At 36.5% G+C, this 19,413-nt stretch overlaps 1 protein-coding gene across 3 annotated transcripts in view; it reads right to left on the bottom strand.

The window, feature by feature from the left end:
• The window catches only part of LOC145694406 (C-signal-like), an 85,822-nt gene that overhangs the window by 24,993 nt on the left and 41,416 nt on the right, over positions 1–19,413 (bottom strand). For 2 of the 3 annotated variants that reach the window (XR_014133002.1, XR_014133003.1), the window contains exons 2-6: positions 16,272–16,474; positions 9,418–9,677; positions 7,752–7,841; positions 3,266–3,615; positions 1,231–2,205 (exon numbers count right to left, since the gene is read on the bottom strand). Coding sequence is in view for 1 of the 3 variants with exons in the window: in XM_081770598.1 (XP_081626724.1) it covers positions 1,394–2,205; positions 3,266–3,615; positions 7,752–7,841; positions 9,418–9,677; positions 16,272–16,449 (1,690 nt within the window). In the remaining 2 variants the exon portion in view is untranslated. The remainder of the gene's footprint in view (positions 1–1,230; positions 2,206–3,265; positions 3,616–7,751; positions 7,842–9,417; positions 9,678–16,271; positions 16,475–19,413) is intronic. The other variant, XM_081770598.1, reaches the window with a different exon arrangement.

Below are 19,413 nucleotides of genomic sequence, written 5' to 3' on the forward strand. Positions count from 1 at the left end.
CCTCATTACCCTTAAACACAGTGCATAATCCTGGGACGTTAAAAAACTACAATATGTTGTTTATAAGCGTCCCTCCCACTGAAATAAAGTTAGTGTTTTATTAATATATACAAAATTATTTTTTCTCAAAGGTCAAGATCTAAAAAGGCAACATTATTCAAGAATACAGCCGGTCACTTCATTGTGTCTCCTTACAATGGAAAGCGCCTAGCTTCGTAACAGTCGCAATATTCGATCCGCTGATGTTCTTTTAACAGTTCTACAGCTGATAAAAGTTGGTTTAGTTTATTATTTCCATTATATTAATAATAACTTGGATTGTCTGATCTTGTTACAGAATTAGGTTTCCTTAATTCTAGTCACAATCAAGTTGATTTAATAACAATGAGAATGAAACGATCTCCGAAATCAATCTAGTAAGACAGAAATGGCCTGTCGGGCTAAGGTATAAACATACTCAACTCCTAATTGCTGACAGACATTATTGGATACCGAGTAAAATATTCATATTAAATAAAATTACCTAGAACATCCGTAAAGAGTTCATACACGGTTTCAAGGCATACCCACCTCTTCTTCAGTGACTAATAAAGTTTTGCTGCTAAAGGATTTCATATCCTGAAAATTAAACCTAATAACATGCATTAAAAGCAAAATGGCGACATAAAAAGGATGTGGAATATTGAACTTTAGATCAGTTGATAACAGCACGCAAAGTTCAGAGAAACAAGATAAAAAAAAACTAGATACGATTTTTTTTCCTCCAACATGTTTGCTTTAAGGGATCTAATTCGGAATATTGCGTACTTAAATCCCCTGTTTGCTTTCCGTGTCAAACCAGAAACAGGTTGTCCAATTCAACGAATTACTTTTACGAAAGACTTTTCAAGACAATATTTCATTTGTATCAAATCACAAGAATTTTGTGACTTATTCCATGCGTACTGATTTTTGAAAAGTTCTTATAAAAACAAAAACGGTGTTCAAGAAAGTCATATCTATACATTTTTCAATACAAGATAAAAGTGGAGAGTACACCAAGATTTGTCACAATGAAATCACTTTAACTGCAAAACTTAATTAGTTACAATGAAAAAGAGACGAATATACCTTGAAACTGTTTATGAAATTCATAATTATGCATGTTGTGAATACTCAACTTCCATATTTAGGCAGACAGGCAATTGTACGAGAAATCATTAGTTGTGAATACTTAAGAAAATTTCTCACCTCAACCATCCAAGCTGTTTTTCTTCTGTCAAACAAGTAACAACATTTACACTCTGCAGTTGGTGCAAAACTACCAGAAGTACACTACTTAGAGACAAATGCAATACTGGAACAATCTCTAGCATGCGACAGTATGTCACACGTTGTCGAGAATGTAACTTACGTTGATTGAACAAATGAAATCTCTCTGTTAGAACACTTTCAACGTTATCACAAATTACGCACACTTGAAAAAGAATTCGTTTCAGCAACGAGAGAAACTCGCTTTCCTTTCTATCTCGATACAACGTCAATATTTTAATGTTCAAACCATTTATCAAGATAATCTCATTACTACTGCTCCACGAAACACCGTGAACATGCGGAACTAGAGCCAAAATCAATTGAGAATATTCTTCATTCTCAGCAACCACACTGTCCCATTGTTTGTGAGGTAAATTTTCATGGCTGGGACGTGGTAACTGCCGCCATAAAGACAACTTTTCACTTGACTCTGTTAACAGTCTCAAAGTTATCGAACTTATATGAAAGAGTGCTTTATAATTTTCTTTTGTTTTGTGTAAAGAGGAACATAAATTGTTTCCTTCGACTTGTAAGCATTTCAACGGACGCACAAGACTTGTTTTTTCAAACTGCAACATTATCACTAAAGCAACACTTACAACAAAGTTACACAATACAAACGGAATATCTCTTACATTACATTCACCGTGACTCAGTTTGTCTCGAATTCTTGGACCTGCTAAATGTACAAAAAGATCATGTAACATCTCCAACACTTCACATCCAAGTACACTTAATAACCCATTCTCTTCGTTGTCCGACAAACGGGGAGCTAAAATTTCATCCATTGTTGTGTAAAACACAGCAGACTCTGCAGTTAGGATCCGTTCTGCACATTTATTGGTAATGCAAAATATAATTCGCATCATATGTTCCAAGAATGGTAATAGAATCACTAAGCTTCTTCCATATCTAAAAAATAAACAAATAAATAAAAGAAACGTTACGTAAGTTGTGGAAATGGGTTACGATTAAAGAGGCGTTACCTATTTAAATTCTATTTATTTTCATAATCGCAAAATTAAGACTTAGATTGAATATCATACACTGTGTTTCAAAAAGAATGACCTGATTTTCGACAGTAATAATTACGGAACATGGGTCGTGCCGGCAAGGAAATGAATGTTGATCGAATGTGTGTGGCCTAGAGTTTCAGAAAATCACCGTTAGATGTTAGTCAACGCGTCTTCTTAGTTTGCAGTCAGTCAGAAGTAAGATGACGTACGCTCAACAGATGGCGTTTTGTGTACTGCAGTTTGCAAAGACTGAATCACTGGTTTCGGTCCAGAGTGCTTTTCGTTGGCGTTTTGGCATTGATACGCCTGCACCCAGAAACATTCGTCGTTGATTTCGCCAATTTGAAGAGACAGGATGCTTCTGCTAAAGTAAGAGTCCAGGTCGGCCTCGCACTTCCGATAAAATGATGGACACAATTCGGCAAACGCGTGAGCGAAGTCCGCAAAAGTGTACTCGTCGTACAAGCAGAGAATAGCATAGCCTCACTTGAAGATTTTGTGAGTATCTTACAATTTATTCCATTTTTGTAGTGTGTTTTTATCAATATATATGGACTTTTAAAATCATGTCATTCTTTTTGAAACACGCTGTATTTTGAATTGTTCAACATAAAACGTCCTTTAAGACTGGAACAAATAACATTCTAATAGACCAAATCAATTAGAAAATGTTAATACCAGAAATGGTGCCCAGCCATAAGCATTACTTAGTAGTAAAGCTAGCTCAATATTCATCTAAGGAATTACATTGTAAGTTGGATTCTTTTATATGCAGAAAGGTTATAAATTTTCTTTCTATATCCCAGTACATCACCCAATACTTTTTAAGATTTATCACCTAAGAATTTTACTGAAGCATACACAATTATAAGCTGCTGGACAAAAAGACAATTGTTAAGTCCCCCTGATGGAACCACGAGTCATGCTAGCTCGTATAAACGTTAGCGAACACTTACCTTTTTTGGCAATGATGCTCAATGGCTTTTTCCCAGAATAATTTATGCGAAGAAGAAACCAAAACACTGCTAGAAATTATTTCCATAGCTTCATTCGCATGTTCCTGAATATTTGGAAAGCCAACTTGTTCCAATAATTCCAAACAGTTAAAATGCGCCTGTGTTCTGCATGGAATGGAAGATAGTGGTATGTCTTTTAATATTAAGAGCTTTCCAATGGAACATACAACCACTAGAAGCGTTGCTGGAAATTGTGGGTGGACTTCTTCAGAAGATGGAAAGCCATGCCACAACACATTGCGAAGATTAAGACACTGGGGAGTCCCAAACAAGACTTGTAACAATACAATCTAAAATGGAAAAGATTGACAACTGATTAATATTGTTTTTGCGCAAGAAGTTTTTTTTTTTTTTTTGAACTACGTAATATATTAAAGAAAAATATTTTATTATATTTGTCCCTTTTCGATTCCAAATTTTAGTTCATTTTGGAGGAAGTATTTCCAGTAGTAAATATGATACAAAGAAAGAAACAAAATATAGGTAAAATGTGTCATGGTTAAACGAATGCGAAAGTAAACAGATATTGAAAACTACTCTGACTTGTCTACGATCATATATATCCTAGTGGAAACGCCTTTAAGAACGGCCAATATGAATTCACGGATCTATCCAAAGTTGGTGTAATAAATAAGTAAAATGGTAGATTGTAGCGATCCCAACATGACTTCCGATCAACATCCCAAACTACTCACCTAACACGTGTTACCACGCCGAACAATCACGGGAAAAGCTGTCCGTACAGCTGCTGCTGATTGTCTATCTGGGTCAGGCGCCTGATATTGCACGCTCGATGTCGATCTTGGCTAGCTGGATAACGATCTTACCGAAACCCAGCTGGCGTCCCTCAATATCTTACACGTACTTGATAAGATTTCGGTTCGAAAACAGCAAACCAGGGTAGACGGCATATACGACGTACAGCACGTTAGTTGTGTTGGCGATATTAACATTAACCTGCTGAAAGATTAATCCCGCAAACAGAGAACAGAACTGATGACGTCACGAATGTACAATTGTCATCCTCTCCTGAGGCAAGAGTATGTTGTTTCTTGACTCCCACATCAGAATGTCAAGTGTTAGTCCTACGAACACACAATGAATTTTCCCATTCAGTTGCTTGTTTATAACAACAGTCTTCTCCGACAATAACAAAAAGTTGTCGTTGATGAGTAGGTGTCTGATGTAATCGTGTGTGAGGAACATAGTAACTATTGGCCAAGAAATTTTATTTTAGTTCTATTTGTAACGACCTGACTTCGTGTCTCTTTTTCATACATTTTATTTGTTTATTTTATTCAGTTATTGCCTGAGTTGGTCAAGTGGAGTTATACTTTACAATACGTTATGTATACTTTTTATATGTACTTCATAATATTTTATAATGGAGTTAAACTTTTCAGTGTTACATGATTTTCATGATTTTCTCTGTCTACACCACATCATCGGAATTGGACGCTATAGACACTGAATTTAGTACCAATTTTGTTTTTCTTTTAATCATGGATTTTGTATGTAAAAGATACACAATTTCATCGAATTGTAAGATTATCTAACTATATGTTTCCGAATAATTACAGTTGTTGATTTTGATTATGTAGTACACAGAACATTGGAAAATAATGTTTCTCATTGTCCAAGCTTTGCTTTTTGAAGACTTAAAAATATTATCCTTTAAAGTTGTAAAGTTGTCCTTTATTCGATACTACTTTAACTTTTCAATACACCATCACGAAGATAACACACTTTCATCGTTAAACACAAATTAAACATAACTTTCTTACAAGGCTGTCTATATTCTTTATAATAAATTAACGAGAAATGTAACAGTTTCGGAAGTATATCACTTCCTTCTTCAGACTACTACTCCAACTGAAATCATAGATAACATAACATAATTTGTTATCTCTATCAATCAAGAATCATTTTTTCATTTTTCATTAAAATTCAAAATATATGCCCATTGTTGTGACAATTTTAAACTCACATTGTTAAATAATCTTTCTTTTTAATATATATTAACTAAATTAAATACTAATTAACTATCTAAATATTGAAATTTTCTACCTAATATTGAATACTAAATTTTCTACCTGAATATTGGTTACTAATTAACTACGTGAATATTGAAAAACATATAAATAAAATTTAACCCTATATTGTCCTTATATTCCACTTTTCTTCTTTCTTCTCTTTTCAAAATGTCCTCCCACTCTTCATTAATACTCAAACCACTATTCAAGTTCATAGCTTTAACGTACACTTCTTTTATCCTCTTCGCTTCTTTCCACTTCCTAACCAGTTGTCTCCCTTCATATTCCAATATTTTCGCTCCTTCCCAGTTTACTTCGTGGCCTGTTTCATCTACATGCTTGTAAATGGCATTCGTGTCTCTCTTCAATCTTACATCATCTTTATGCTGTTTTAAACGTTCTTGCATTCTCTTCTTGGTTTCTCCTATATACACCTTATCACACATCCCACACGGTACTTCATATATCACTCCTTTCTTACATAATTCCGCTGACGTTCTCATCTTCTTTTTCTTTATGATATCTATCATCTTCATTCCTCCTTGCCTGTACGTCTTAATACCTTCTCTCTTAAGAATTCTTCTTATCTTCTCTGATATCACCCCTGCACTTTCAATACCATGACATCTTTTCTTCTTGTCCTTTTCTTTCTCTTCTTCTTTCTCACTTTTCTTTCTTCTCTTCCTGCTCCTTTTCTTGTCCTTTTCACTGTAACCATTGTCTTTCAATTGTTCCCATAGTCTTTCTATATCTTTCTCCTTTTGATCTTCCTTCATATTTATCATTTTGATCTTCTCTTCCATATTCCTAATGAAATTCATTTTTGTTCCTTCATCGACATCACTTCTTTTATTGCAGTAAACTTCTGATGCACATTCTTTTTGAAACCACGATGTTATAAAATTTCCTTCCTTTGTTCTCTTTACTGCGATATCTAAGAAATTTATTACACCTTCTTTTTCTACTTCCTTCTCTAACATGATACCTTTTCTTTCATCATTCAATTCTCCAATAAATTTCTCCAATTGCCTTCTGGTTCCTTTCCATACTCCAAAACAATCATCCAACCTACAAAACAATATTAATTTATCACCACCTTTTTCTATCACTGTTTTCTCCCACTCATTCATTACCAGATCTGCTATTACTGGGCTTATACATGATCCAATGCTCAATCCATCTTTCATTTTCACTATCCTATCACTTATCTTGCAGAAACTATTGTCCCACACAAACCTTAAAGCTTTTTTCATTTTCTCCTTATCCCAGTTTTCAATTTTTCTGTCCTTCATCACCTTGTCTACTACTCTTAGAACTTCTTCTCTCTTGAGGCTGGGGAACATACTTTTAACGTCCACACTAAACATAACAGTCCTTTCTTTTCTGGTTCCTAAACCTTTTATCAATTCTTTCACTTCTGCTGAATTAACTACCCTCTTGCTATCCTGAATTCCTCTGAGAGCTTCTGCAATCTTTTTAATCTTTTTCTCCAATGCTTCCATGAAATTACTCCTACAGTCTAAAACCGGTCTCAAGTTTGAAAAAAAAAAAAAAATCTCGTGATAACGGTATTTCATGCAAAATAATATTGTTTAGCGCGCTCTTGTTCCAGATTTCCATTATATTTGATCTATTTGAAGATATCATATAATTACTGTAAAATTACCTGTATTTTAATTTCGTAGTGATTAGGCGTCTTAAAATGTATCGCGCATAGATTTAGACACTTCTAAACTAAGTATGATTCGAAAAATATATAGTAAATATTTCAAACAATGCAATACCCAGTAAATTTCCACGATATTTTATAAGGGATCTCGGAGCATTTCAAACAAGCTAGTATTTTTATTAAGTTCATAATACTGTTATTACTATTCAGTACATATTAAGTGCGCTATCGGGCTCAACCCCCCTCCCCCCAGTAATAAATTTGCTAGTTTTTCGTATTCCACGTACAACAATAATCTTTCTTGCTATTTCTAAGAATTTCATTGACCTTCCATTTTCGTATGCTCTTTGTTCAGAAATAATACTGTATTTGTCAAATTTCCTTCCATGTATGAACTGTTTTCTTTTTTTCTTTCTTTCGTCCATTCTACTCTTCTGTTTCTTTTTCTTAGTTGTTACTTTCTTTCGTTTCTCCTATCATACTTTCGACCGTTGTTAGTTATGATCAAGTCGGCCGTCGTCAGTAACATCAAAGCCCCCCGAAACAAAATTCTAAATACACCACTGTTACTATTACAATTAACTTTCAAATTTTATATTTTTTTCAATTTAAACCATTCTATGGAAATAAGCTTAATCTGCTGATCTTATATATATATATATATATATATATATATATATATATATATATATATATATATATATATATATATAGTTATACTTACAGGAACAAGTCCTAGCGTCTCACGCAGTTCTTCTGTAGCAAGTAGATCTCGTAACAAAAATGGGACTTGTCGACCATTTAACAGATAAACCTATAAAAAGAAATTTACATATTGTTTATAATAGGATATAACCTGTAAAATAAACAACAGCAAGAATTAAGAAGTTAATGAATAATATCCGATTTACTTAGTTTGACTGAAATCTACGTAATTGTATTTATTTATTTATTGTTCCTTTATATGGATGGATTTCTACTTTTAACCCTTTGACTACTTTTTTTTTTTTTTTTTTAATGTGAACATTCTACAATATGTACGTCTCCTTTAATGTGAGATATTCCTGACATCTGTACATAGGTTTGGAAACTAAACACCGTCTCCTGGCCACATCTGACCCGATGAGAGAACAACACTTTTTTTTTTTTTTTTTTTTTTTTTTTTTTTTGAGAATTTTCTAAAAACAAATTTCCAATGATGTTTGAATTATTCGCATGGGACACATGTATCCCGTTGGTAGTCAAAGGGTTAAATTAATTATTTTTGGAAAGCATTTTTAACTTTTTTAAATTTGTTTTTCTTTATTAAAATTGTCCCTGGAATCATCTTTTAGATTTTCAAACTATGGTATGCATAAATACCAGAGCGGGAGTCTTATTGAACGTATCTTATAGTACGTGTCTTGTCTGTTAACGGTAAAGTATATGAAGAAGTGATTTTCTGGAATCGATATAGCGTTCAAAGGAAACAGATTCCATCACATTGATTAACCCTCTATTCAAAGCAGAATTGCTAGAAATTAATTATTTCTGGTTTAAACGTTGAATGCCATAGAACAAAAACGAGGTCAGATGGCTACAAACTGCTTTTTTTTCAATCGATTCAGGGTCTCAAAAAAAAAAAAAAAAAAAACATCTTCACCATCATCTCTCTACTAAAACCGGAAGTGGTACAAATTTACTACTATTTCTGGTTTCACTATCCATTTCCATAGAGCAAAAACGTTATGAGAAAGCAAGAAGCAGTTTTCTGCAATCGATTAAGCGTCCCAAGAATATGTTGCATCTAGGACTTTATTCCTAGTTTCGTTATTACAGAGAAGTAGTTTCATTATCCGACTCAGCAAAGTCTTACGTATCCATCGCAAACATTTTACAAATTATCCTGAATATACCAAATAAATGAATATTTTCCTTGGGCAGTTTTTAAAATTAATTATGTTTCAATATTCTGTATATATGTATGTTGTTGGGAGTTTCACTCTAAATCCAGAGCCACATCGGGACCACTAAGTTATGAATTGTCTTTTAAGAGAGAAAGGACGTAATAAGGTGTCCATTTTCTGAAACGGCTGGATTGACTTTTGGAAAACTCATGTTTTTATGAATTTTACCTATATTTAGTTATGCAATTAGTAAGTCGCAAGGCTTTTTTAAGCGTAAGAGAAGGAAATGGATAGCAATTAAAAAGACTGAACGTGTGAAATAACTATAACAACAGTAGTTACTAATATTTAGGAAGAAGAACTTCAAATTCCTCCTAAAAAGTTAATGAAAATCTTATTTTGCTAAAACAAAACAAAACAACAACAAAAAATATCAGTGATGTCGTTTTGTAAAATAAACGTATCCCAAGGAACGCTTTCGTTTGAATTAAAATAATTACTTACGTTTCCTAAAGCTCTTTCCACAATAGCCGTTAGAAGAAGAGAAGCTTCGACGGAACTTGTTTTCTCAGGCGTTAGATACAACTCATAAGCTTCTACAACTTCTTCCTCTGTCGCTGTCCATTTAGCAAAATCCTTAAGATGACTCAAGTGTCGTGTGTTTCCCTTCCTCAGCAAGGAATGGCATTCAGCGAACACTACAGACAGTTTTGATACCGTTTCCTCAAACCAATCGCTGCTTTGCTCATGTATATTGAAATTATCTGAAATATGTAACGACCTTCATTAGATCCAATCGCCCTGCCACTACAGATATTACGTTAAATTGATGTTTATAATTACAACAATAAATAAATAAATAAATAAATAAATAAATAAATAAAGAACACAGCATCTAGCTTTTTACAATTGAAGGGTAAGGGGAAAAAACAAGGAATGTCCATGCATGTGCTTTATCGGGTACTTTCTCCTATCTGTTGCTGACTCTTGGTTCTTTTTGACTGTATATACCATGCATGTGTAGATGTAGAAATGTGCATGTAAAAAGGGGCTTCTACACGGTTTTCAATATTAAAACGCCGTTTTCTCGAAAATGCAATTTTGTGACATTCCTTCTTTCTTCCCCTTACCCTTCAATTGTGCTTGTATTCTATTATCAAAGTCAGTGAATAAGAACCCTTTGACATTTGGGTTGGTTGGTAGATTTCGGGTTTTAGTGTCCCGTTCAGCAGCCATACTATATGAGGCGTAGACCCACAGCTTAGCGTGGGATCCGAACCACATGAGCTCCCCTGAGAATCGAGCCCGGATCTCCCGGATTTTGTAAAATACTTCAAATATTATATCGCGATCTTTCCTTTAGAAGGGCCTCCAAGCAGAAGATAACTGTTTATTGTTCCGACAATAGAATACAAGGAAATAAAATGTTGAAGAACAAAATAAAAGAAGTTCAACTATTCCTCATATACTTTTAGCGGTTCCCTAACGGAAATAGGCTGTTTTATATTTGCTTTGTTTGGCCTCCACGGTATCTGTAACTCCTTGTACAGTCTGCAGCAAAAAACCTGCAACATCAGCATGTAAGTTTGTTGTGAAACTATGGCTAACAGTCCAGGGAATAAACATAACGTCTAAGTGGCACGAATCACGCCAGGAGAAACCTTGGCGTCCTTTCCTGCACACTTATTTTGGAGCAAAAGACTTCGTCGTTTCACAATAAACTTACATGCTCATGTTGCAGGTTTTTTGCTGCGGACTGTACCTATAAAGAGCTATTGACAATGATTTTAAGATGCGGAACCCTCACCTTCGATTTACCTATTTTCAATGTCATGAACTGTTGCTGGTGACTCCACCACGTATCTATCTTGGGCGGAGGAAGGGTTCGACTGATCGATTGATATTATGTTCTTTGAGCTGTATAACGTACAGTTGGAACGAGACCTATACTTTAAAGTGGGATCTAAAGTCTGAACCACCGTAAAGGTGATGCTCTTCCACCGGGAATCAAATCCGAGAGGGGCGCGGTGGCTCAGTGGTAGAGCGTTCACCTCCGGTGCTTGGGGTCCCTGGTTCGATCCCAGTTCGCGCCGTGTGGACTTTGTGGTAGACAAACACCGTGCTCATGGGTTTCTCGGGGTTCTCCCGTTTCCTCCTAGTTTCTTCATTCCACCATTTCACTCATCTCTCATCATCACCGTCTCCTTTAACCTAACCGGCATAACCGTGGGATGTAAAACTTAAAGATTTCATTTCATTTTCCAATCCGAGACCTCGAGCACTAAAGACACAGGTCGATCACCGAGTGCTTCAGTTAGTAGAGATTCTGGGATGTGGGAGTGGTGAAAACAATAACAGCGTGAATGTGAGCTAGTGATTAGTATTTCTGCTTCGTAATTGAAAAGACCAGGAATCCCCTTGAGGTTTTTTTTTTTTTTTTTTTTCAATTGTTGTTGCCGATTGTTCATGATTTCAGTGACGACTTGCCTCACAGGATGTGTTAAATAAATAATAAATAAACAAACAACACCTTTGAAGTAAGGACTTTTATTTTATATTTTATTATCTGCCCTGTATACTTGACCTTCATGTTCGTTACGAAGAATTTAAATGTGAACTCTATTTAAACAATTAAAAAAAACAAACAAACAAAAAAAAAAACGATAGAAATAATCTATTAAAAATTTATTGTGTATCTGTGATAATGAACACGGTAAGTTGAGTTATACTATGCAGGGCCGCTAAATTTCATGGGGTTTCCACTTGCCACCTCCGCTTTTATGGAAAGACCCAAGTAACAATCCAAAACTTACTAAATTCTTGTGTTATCAATGGACTAAACTTTGTTCTTGTTACCATAGGGTGTTTAAAAAGTTGTTAAGTCCACATTTTTTAAACCTAATTTTATTTAATTTAATCTCGATAAGATATATGATTATTTTGTCGTGGTCGGAAATTTCAAACTTTAGAAATATCACAACTGAACGAAGAACACTTAAAAAGAAATGAAATGAAATGAAATTTTTGAGTTTTACGTTCCACGGTTATGCCGGTTAGGCTAAAGGAGACGGTGATGATGAGTAATGAATGAAATGGTGGAATGAAGAAAGTGGGAGGAAACGGGAGAACTCCGAGAAAACCCACGCACACGGTGTTTGTCCACCACAAAGTTCACTTGGCGGGGGCTGGGATCGAACCCGGGACCCCAAGCACCAGAGGTGAACGCTCTACCACTGAGCCACCGCGGCACCCCACTTAAAAAGAAGACATATTTCACAGACCCCTCGACATTTGTTCTGGTTGGCCCCACTTTCCACCCCTTATGGGTTACCTGGTACTATATATTTCTTGTGACAGTGGCAAACTCGTGTATTTTTTCTTTCTTTCTTTTGTGTGTGTGTTTTTATGACTTTTATGGATGTCTATTGATGATTAGTGAACATCCTAATCTTTAACGACTGAGGAAAAAAAATTCTAAGATCAAAAACGCTCCAGATGAATGCGTGTACGTTGTTTTTTGGCAGTACTGTACTACAGCATACTGTTGATTCATATGTTTATACCTTTCCCTCTTGGTCTATATATACGCTATCACTTCTTTGACGTTATAAGCCATGAAGAGCCAGAAAGATTTTCATTGGGTGATATGTGGTCACCACATCGGCTACCCTAAGCATATACAGAAAGAATACATACAACTTTGAATTTGGTACAAATCAAGTGAAAGAATTTTGGAACATGAACATACTTCTAAAGATAAACAGAAGGAGAATTCAACTGGTTGTTTCCTAACTTTACTAATATCATTCTCAAGTTATAAGATATGTAAAAGGGAGTTTTAAGAACAAAAAGTGAAACACTTGCTCAGACTCCTCGAGTCAGTCATCATTATTGTTCCCACTGTGGAAGAAGAAGAAAAGGAGAAAGCATGTTCTGGAACTGGCTGATGCGATACAAGTATATCTTTTTTAGTGGAGTATCATAGTTTAGCAGAAACTCATACATTCGTGCTTAATAATATATATATAGATTGTTGTATGAATAGTGTTTTCAGTCTGTTCGAGTTGGAGGGTTCCGGTACTCGCCTGCCATTCCTGATAACTCGGATCCTAAATTGAAGTAACTTAACCACACCACGAGGATAAGAACTCCTCTCCGCTCATACTTTGCACATCAAAATAAGAAAAATCACACGTAAACTTCAGTTAGAACAACAAAGCCAAGAACTAGAACTTGTTCACTTCTATATGTAATTGAATGAAAAGGCAACACCGTTGATATCCATAGAACGCAACTTACTTATCAGGGCCAAAAGAATTGATTTCTCCCATAAAGGAGTATTTTCATTCTTATCATAGATTTTCCTATTTTAAAAAAACAATTTTCATGTTTCGCACAGTACTGTAGAGAAATCAGTGTTTATCGTTTATTGATTATATTGATCACCCACCTATCAATCTATCGATTTATTTGAAAACGAGAAATTATTCATCCCAAGGAAGTTGACATTATTTTTGTGAGTCTGATTTTTTTTTTTTTTTTTCCTTTTCCGCTGCATAAAGCTGTTCGCTAAAACTGAAAATAACAACACACGGAAAGACAGTTTTTAGTAATGAAGTTCATTTCAGTCTGAGAATTCATGATATGTCTTCTTCCGTATTTTAATGATTTCTTGAAGAATTAAAAAGGTGTTTGTTTGCATTATGTAATATTAACTGTGTCAATGTACATTTTTATGTAATAAATGCTGAGAGAGTTCCTTTCCTGATTATCTAACCATTTCTGACGTCGATTGCCAGTCGACATGAGGTCCGACTCAGCAGCAACGCTAGGAAATTTTAACTTTATAAACCCAGGAAAACCCGGAACAGGTACTTAACAGGAAGATTCGTTGCCGACAGTTACAGTGTGCCGGAGGATTTCAGACTAGCAGTCACAGTCTATCGAGAGATTCTAACCCACTTGCTAGAGAGTCTATCGTGAGTTAGTCAGTTGGACAGACAATAATTCTCGCTAACAGTCTGTCAGCGTTGCGATCGGCTTACGAACAATAACGCGAGTTTGAGGTACTGCCTCTTTTAGGTTAATTGTTCAGACCTTTTGGAGTTCTGCAGACATTAACACAGAATCAGGATACAGCCAGCACTAATCTTCAGGAGTAGACAAGGAGCCCAGCTGAGTTATGGAGTGTCGACGGGTACAGTGAATCCAAGCACTTATTCCTTCCTTAAAAATCTCTCTCTCAATACTTCCCCCCCCCCTAGAAATTCTCATTTTTATTTCTTATGTTTTAAAACGGATGTCATCTGATCCAAATACCGTATCTAAAAATGAGTCATATCCTAAGCAATTCTAGCAGACGATGCAGCTTTATTAACCCTTCGTTGGTAACAGGGGTGACGCGTAACCCCATCTCGGATTATTCTGTTCTTTAATACTAGAAATACTATTCTCAGATTTGTGCGCCTTCTTGTAAACTTCGGAAACAACAGTGTTTACTAGCGTGTATGCGTTCCTCGTTCACATCACCTTTCTTTAGTGAATTATGAGAGTGTTGGGGTGATTGGCCACCCCTGTTACTATTCACATTCGTACACTTCTTTAATAAAATCATTGAACACTTTGACATAATTGCAGTTATGACCGTATCTGATCTTAATTTAAAAAAAAAAAAAAATCTTCTGAGTTGGAATAAGATTCTGAGTACAGTACTGATGGCGTTTCTAGGAATGAACAGGGCAATATTGAAACATAGTATGAGTCAGTACGGAAATACAAGTATCGGATTCGGAGGCTGAAGTCCTCACTCAGGCAATATCGTAAAAAGATAGAAACTGACACACTTGGTCCACCAAGAAAGACAAGAACAGCTATTCGTGTTATTGTACATATACCTGATGTTAACAGAACATGCACTTATAGTGTTGAGGTTATCAGTAACCCCATATTACCATCCACCGGTGTATGATATACAGATGGTGATCAGAAAAATGGAAACACCTGTAGTTGGCAACACGTCAGATGTATGGGTTAGCAGTGGTGTCGTGGCGCCCGCAGCGCCGGACCGCTGGTGGTGGTGTGTTAGGTCGGTCTCCATACTACGTCAGGCGCAGTGGAACAGCAGTGTCCAGTGGCTGCAGCAGATGGAGATAGTGTAAAATGGGAGACCTCTCAGATTTTCAAAGAGGGCAAATTGTTGGTGCGCGGTTATGTGGAGTGAGTGTGACGGCAGTGGCTACTGTGTTAGGTGTGTCGCGTGGGACAGTGTCGAAGGTGATGACGGCCTACACAACACACGGGAAAACCACATCGGGGAAACGGAACAGTGGGCGGAAGAAAATTATGAGTGACAGGTCACGCCGGGTATTAAAGCGCATTGTCACGCAGAACCGTCGTGCCACTGCAGAGCAAGTGATGAAGGAACTCAATCAGCACCTCCCCCACCCTGTTTCGACAATCACAGTCCGCCGCGAATTACATGACATGAAATTACGGGGTCGTGTTGCACGGGCCAAACCGCTCATCAGGGACCATAACGCTTTCGCACGCCGCAAATGCTGCCGCGACCATGCAACTTGGACCGTTGAGGACTGGAAACGTGTGATATGGTCGGATGAGTCATCCTTCACCCTATTCCCAACCACGGGCCGTGTTTATGTGTGGAGAACGCCCAAAGAAGCTTATGATCTGCAGTGTCTCCGCGCAACTGTGAAACATGGCGGCGGCTCGGTGATGCTGTGGGCCGCCATATCATGGTTTTCATTGGGTCCTGTGGTCACACTTAGCGGACGAATCACTGCCAACGATTATGTCGCAATTTTAGGAGACCACTTGCATCCTATGGTCCGGATGTTGTTCCTGGACAATGATGCCATCTTCCAGGATGATAATGCACCCATTCACACAGCTGGCGTTGTTGCAGCGTGGTTTGAGGAACATCGGGATGAAGTTCAACACCTCCCCTGGCCCGCCCAATCCCCAGATCTCAACATAATTGAACATCTGTGGTGTTGAACACGACTCCGGCGACGATTTCCACCTCCACCCTCTCTCACAGAACTGGCCGATGCTTTGCACGAGGAATGGTGTAAAATTCCACTTGCTACCATTCACGACCTTTATGCCTCCATCCCACGTCGCATCAAGGCTGTTCTGAAGGCGAAAGGTGGCCCGACACCATATTAATCTGGTAAGTTGCAATTTCGTTCAGGTGTTTCCATTTTTCTGATCACTATCTGTATGTTACCAACGAAGGGTTAAAACTTTATTTCAATATTACCATCCGTAAAAGTACAACGAAACGGTATTTTTACACTGTCAATTCCTTATTATTTACGAAAAGAAACAAAGAAAGTTACCTGAAAGACTGAGCAATGGGGCAATTTTTTCCCACTTGAACGACAGACATTCATCAACATATTCACTTGGAGTCGGCAAATGACCCTTGTGTACTGCTGTTTCGACAATCAAGTGGTAGACATATGGGGAGAGAAATGTACTAGGCAAACACAAAAGTTGGTTCTCTTCTTCTGCCATATCTTCAGCTTACAGTAAATGTTTACTGGAAAATATAACAAAGAGTTTGAAATTAAGAACACATCATTACTTTAAACTAATAATAATAATAATAATAATAATAATAATAATAATAATAATAATAATAATAATAATAATAATAATAATAATAATAATAATCAGAGACAAACTTCAGTTAGAACAACGAACTTAACAACTAGAATTAGGTAAATACAACGAAAGATAATCACATTAGTGAAAATACAGTTTAATATGGGAAAGAAGAGGGATTAATGCAAAATTGTATTCTCTTGCCTCAACAGTCCAAATTATTTTGGGTTTTTAATTTTTACAAAAATGTAAAATCCCGAATTATCTTGAAATTTTAATTCTTATAAAAATTTAAAATCTTGAATTATCTCGGTTTTTATTTTTTATTTTATTATATTTTATGTTTATTTATTTATTTTTTTTTTACGAAACTTGAAAATCCCGAGGATACAGGAACGTCTTGAAATATTCTGTACATTTTATTTTATCTCCGAATTTATACATTTCGTCATCTAGTACAACTAGTTACGGTTATAGTGACAAGATTCCTTGAAGTCTTAATTCAATTGTTTCAGTTACAATCGGCAAAATATACCGACATGTGTAAAATAAATGTTAAGTTAATAGGTTCGTTTGAATCAATTACTCAATCCTCTTCTGCCCCGTAAGCTCCGGTTCACACGGACTGACAGCATGCTTTAAAGTGGAAACGTTTCGGTTCTCTTTTCGCATTGATAACTACGGTTGAACGAAGCAATGGGTTCGGCCACACAAACTTACGAGCTTGAGGATGCAGACTGAATTCCAGTACTGTTGCATCAAATGGTATCGTTCACACGAGCAGAAAATCTGCTGGACTGAATGATCACGTGTCGCGCTTTGTGCATTGTTCACACAAAGTGGTTCTACCATCGTGATTGTTGTGAAAATTGTTTCCGCATGTAAAAATGGAAGATGTAGATCTGGTTAAAATAGGCATAGAACCAGTGGAGTTATAGAGTACGCAGAAGTTTGTAAAAGTGGGGGGGGTGGGTGTGGTTCAAACTTCCAAGTTCATATAATTTCAAGTGTTTATATATGAAAATTTACATATTTTTCGTGGAGAATACGAGTCTAATATATGTATAAAAACGAAACTAATCTTGTATGTGATAAAATCATGGGAAAACGGCTCAACCGTCTGAAATAAATTTTTGAAAGCAGTTGTCACCTACCTCAAACAGTTTATATAATGTTATGTGGCCCGAGTGGAAAACACCGACTTTACGAGTGAGAGAGTTTGACTGTTCGGGAAGCGGACTGGGTGGCATAGTGGTAACGCATCGGCACGGTATGCTGGAGATCCCGGATTCGAGTCACGGTCCAGTCAATCACTTTTTCACTCTTTGTATTTTATAATGTTACTTTGATTACAATGTGTATCTTAGGGGGAAACCATAAGAATTTATGCGAAAAATTCAGTATCTCACTATTCTGTCAGGTAAGGGAGATGAAACTTAGTATATAAACTCGTCATTAAAAATACGCAGATTGTGTCCCAGGGTTTTGGAAAATTCCCATTTAAAGGAGGAAGGGAGCATTCTTTTGTAATTTCGTTCTTTATACTGAAAGCAATGTTGCTTTTTGTTTGTTGGTTGGAGTGCTGTTTAACGTCTCTTTCAGCGCCGAGGCTATATGAAACGTGGACCCACAGCTTAATATGGAATCCGAATCATATGAGCTCCTGCTGGGAATGGAATCCGGGTCTCCCACGCCCAAGGCTAAACATATAGCCACAAAAGAACTCGCATATTGTTTGTGATCACTTCACGAGGAAATGGTTGAACAGTCGGGCATTGCTTTTGGAACATAGTTACCACCTACCTCCAGCTGGGATTTTATCATGTCAGTTGGATTAAGGGACTATCTTCAGGAAATAAAGGATTCAAAATTTACCCCTAAAATAGAAAAAAAAATGAAATGAAATCTTTAAGTTTTACGTCCCACGATTATGCCGGTTAGGCTAAAGGAGACGGTGATGATGAGTAATGGATGAAGAAAGTGGGAGGAAACGGGAGAATCCCGAGGAAACCCACGCACACGGTGTTTGTCCACCACAAAGTTCACTTGGGGGCTGGGATCGAACCCGGGACCCCAAGCACCAGAGGTGAACCCCTAAAATAGAGTATTTATCATTAAACTTCTATAACCAATACTTTTCTTTTTTCCTGTGTTTATTTACTAGTTGCAGCTTTAAGAACACTCTCATGGTGACGATCATCCATGTTGACTGGAAAACTAGACAAACGTTTTCAACTGAGTGTGAACATTCTCCCCGCATTGCATTGCTGCCAGAAACGTTCCACATTCTTCTGTTATTCCGTGTGAACCGGCGCTAAAAGCCTGTACCTTGACCTAAAGTAATCCTACAATATTTAATATGAATAATTTACTTTTCTCTCTCCCCCTTCCTTCTTCTCCTCCTCCTACACGAGTGTGCTCTCACTGACAGCTTCTGTCAAGTGATATGCTATTGATTTTCATCACAATAGGAACGTTTTACTTGCTCTCGATCTCCGCTTAAACAACAAAAATACCAAATACTTAAAACATAACCGATTCTTAGCATTAACTATTGATTGTTATCTGACTTAAGAAAAAATTATACATTATCTTATTATTAAACACACGTATAATGTGCCCTAGGATTCTGATCGGATTATTATACTTCTAGTATTATTTCGACAACTAATTCTGTTGCCTTCAACAGGGCACATAATAGGTGAGTGTAAGTTAACTCTTAAACAAAATGCAGCAGGTTGTATTTTCTTAAAATATGAATGAGCTTATTTATAAACTAACTCGCGGTACCTATTGGAATAAGAATCACTAGAGAAAAACAAATATAGCAAGAGCTAAAGCGTTTTATTAGGAAATTAGGAACTGCAAGGTGCG

The sequence above is a fragment of the Thermobia domestica genome, chromosome 9, assembly GCF_964235325.1.
Source record: "Thermobia domestica chromosome 9, izTheDome1.hap1.1, whole genome shotgun sequence".
In the NCBI taxonomy this organism is placed as follows: Eukaryota; Metazoa; Arthropoda; class Insecta; order Zygentoma; family Lepismatidae; genus Thermobia; species Thermobia domestica.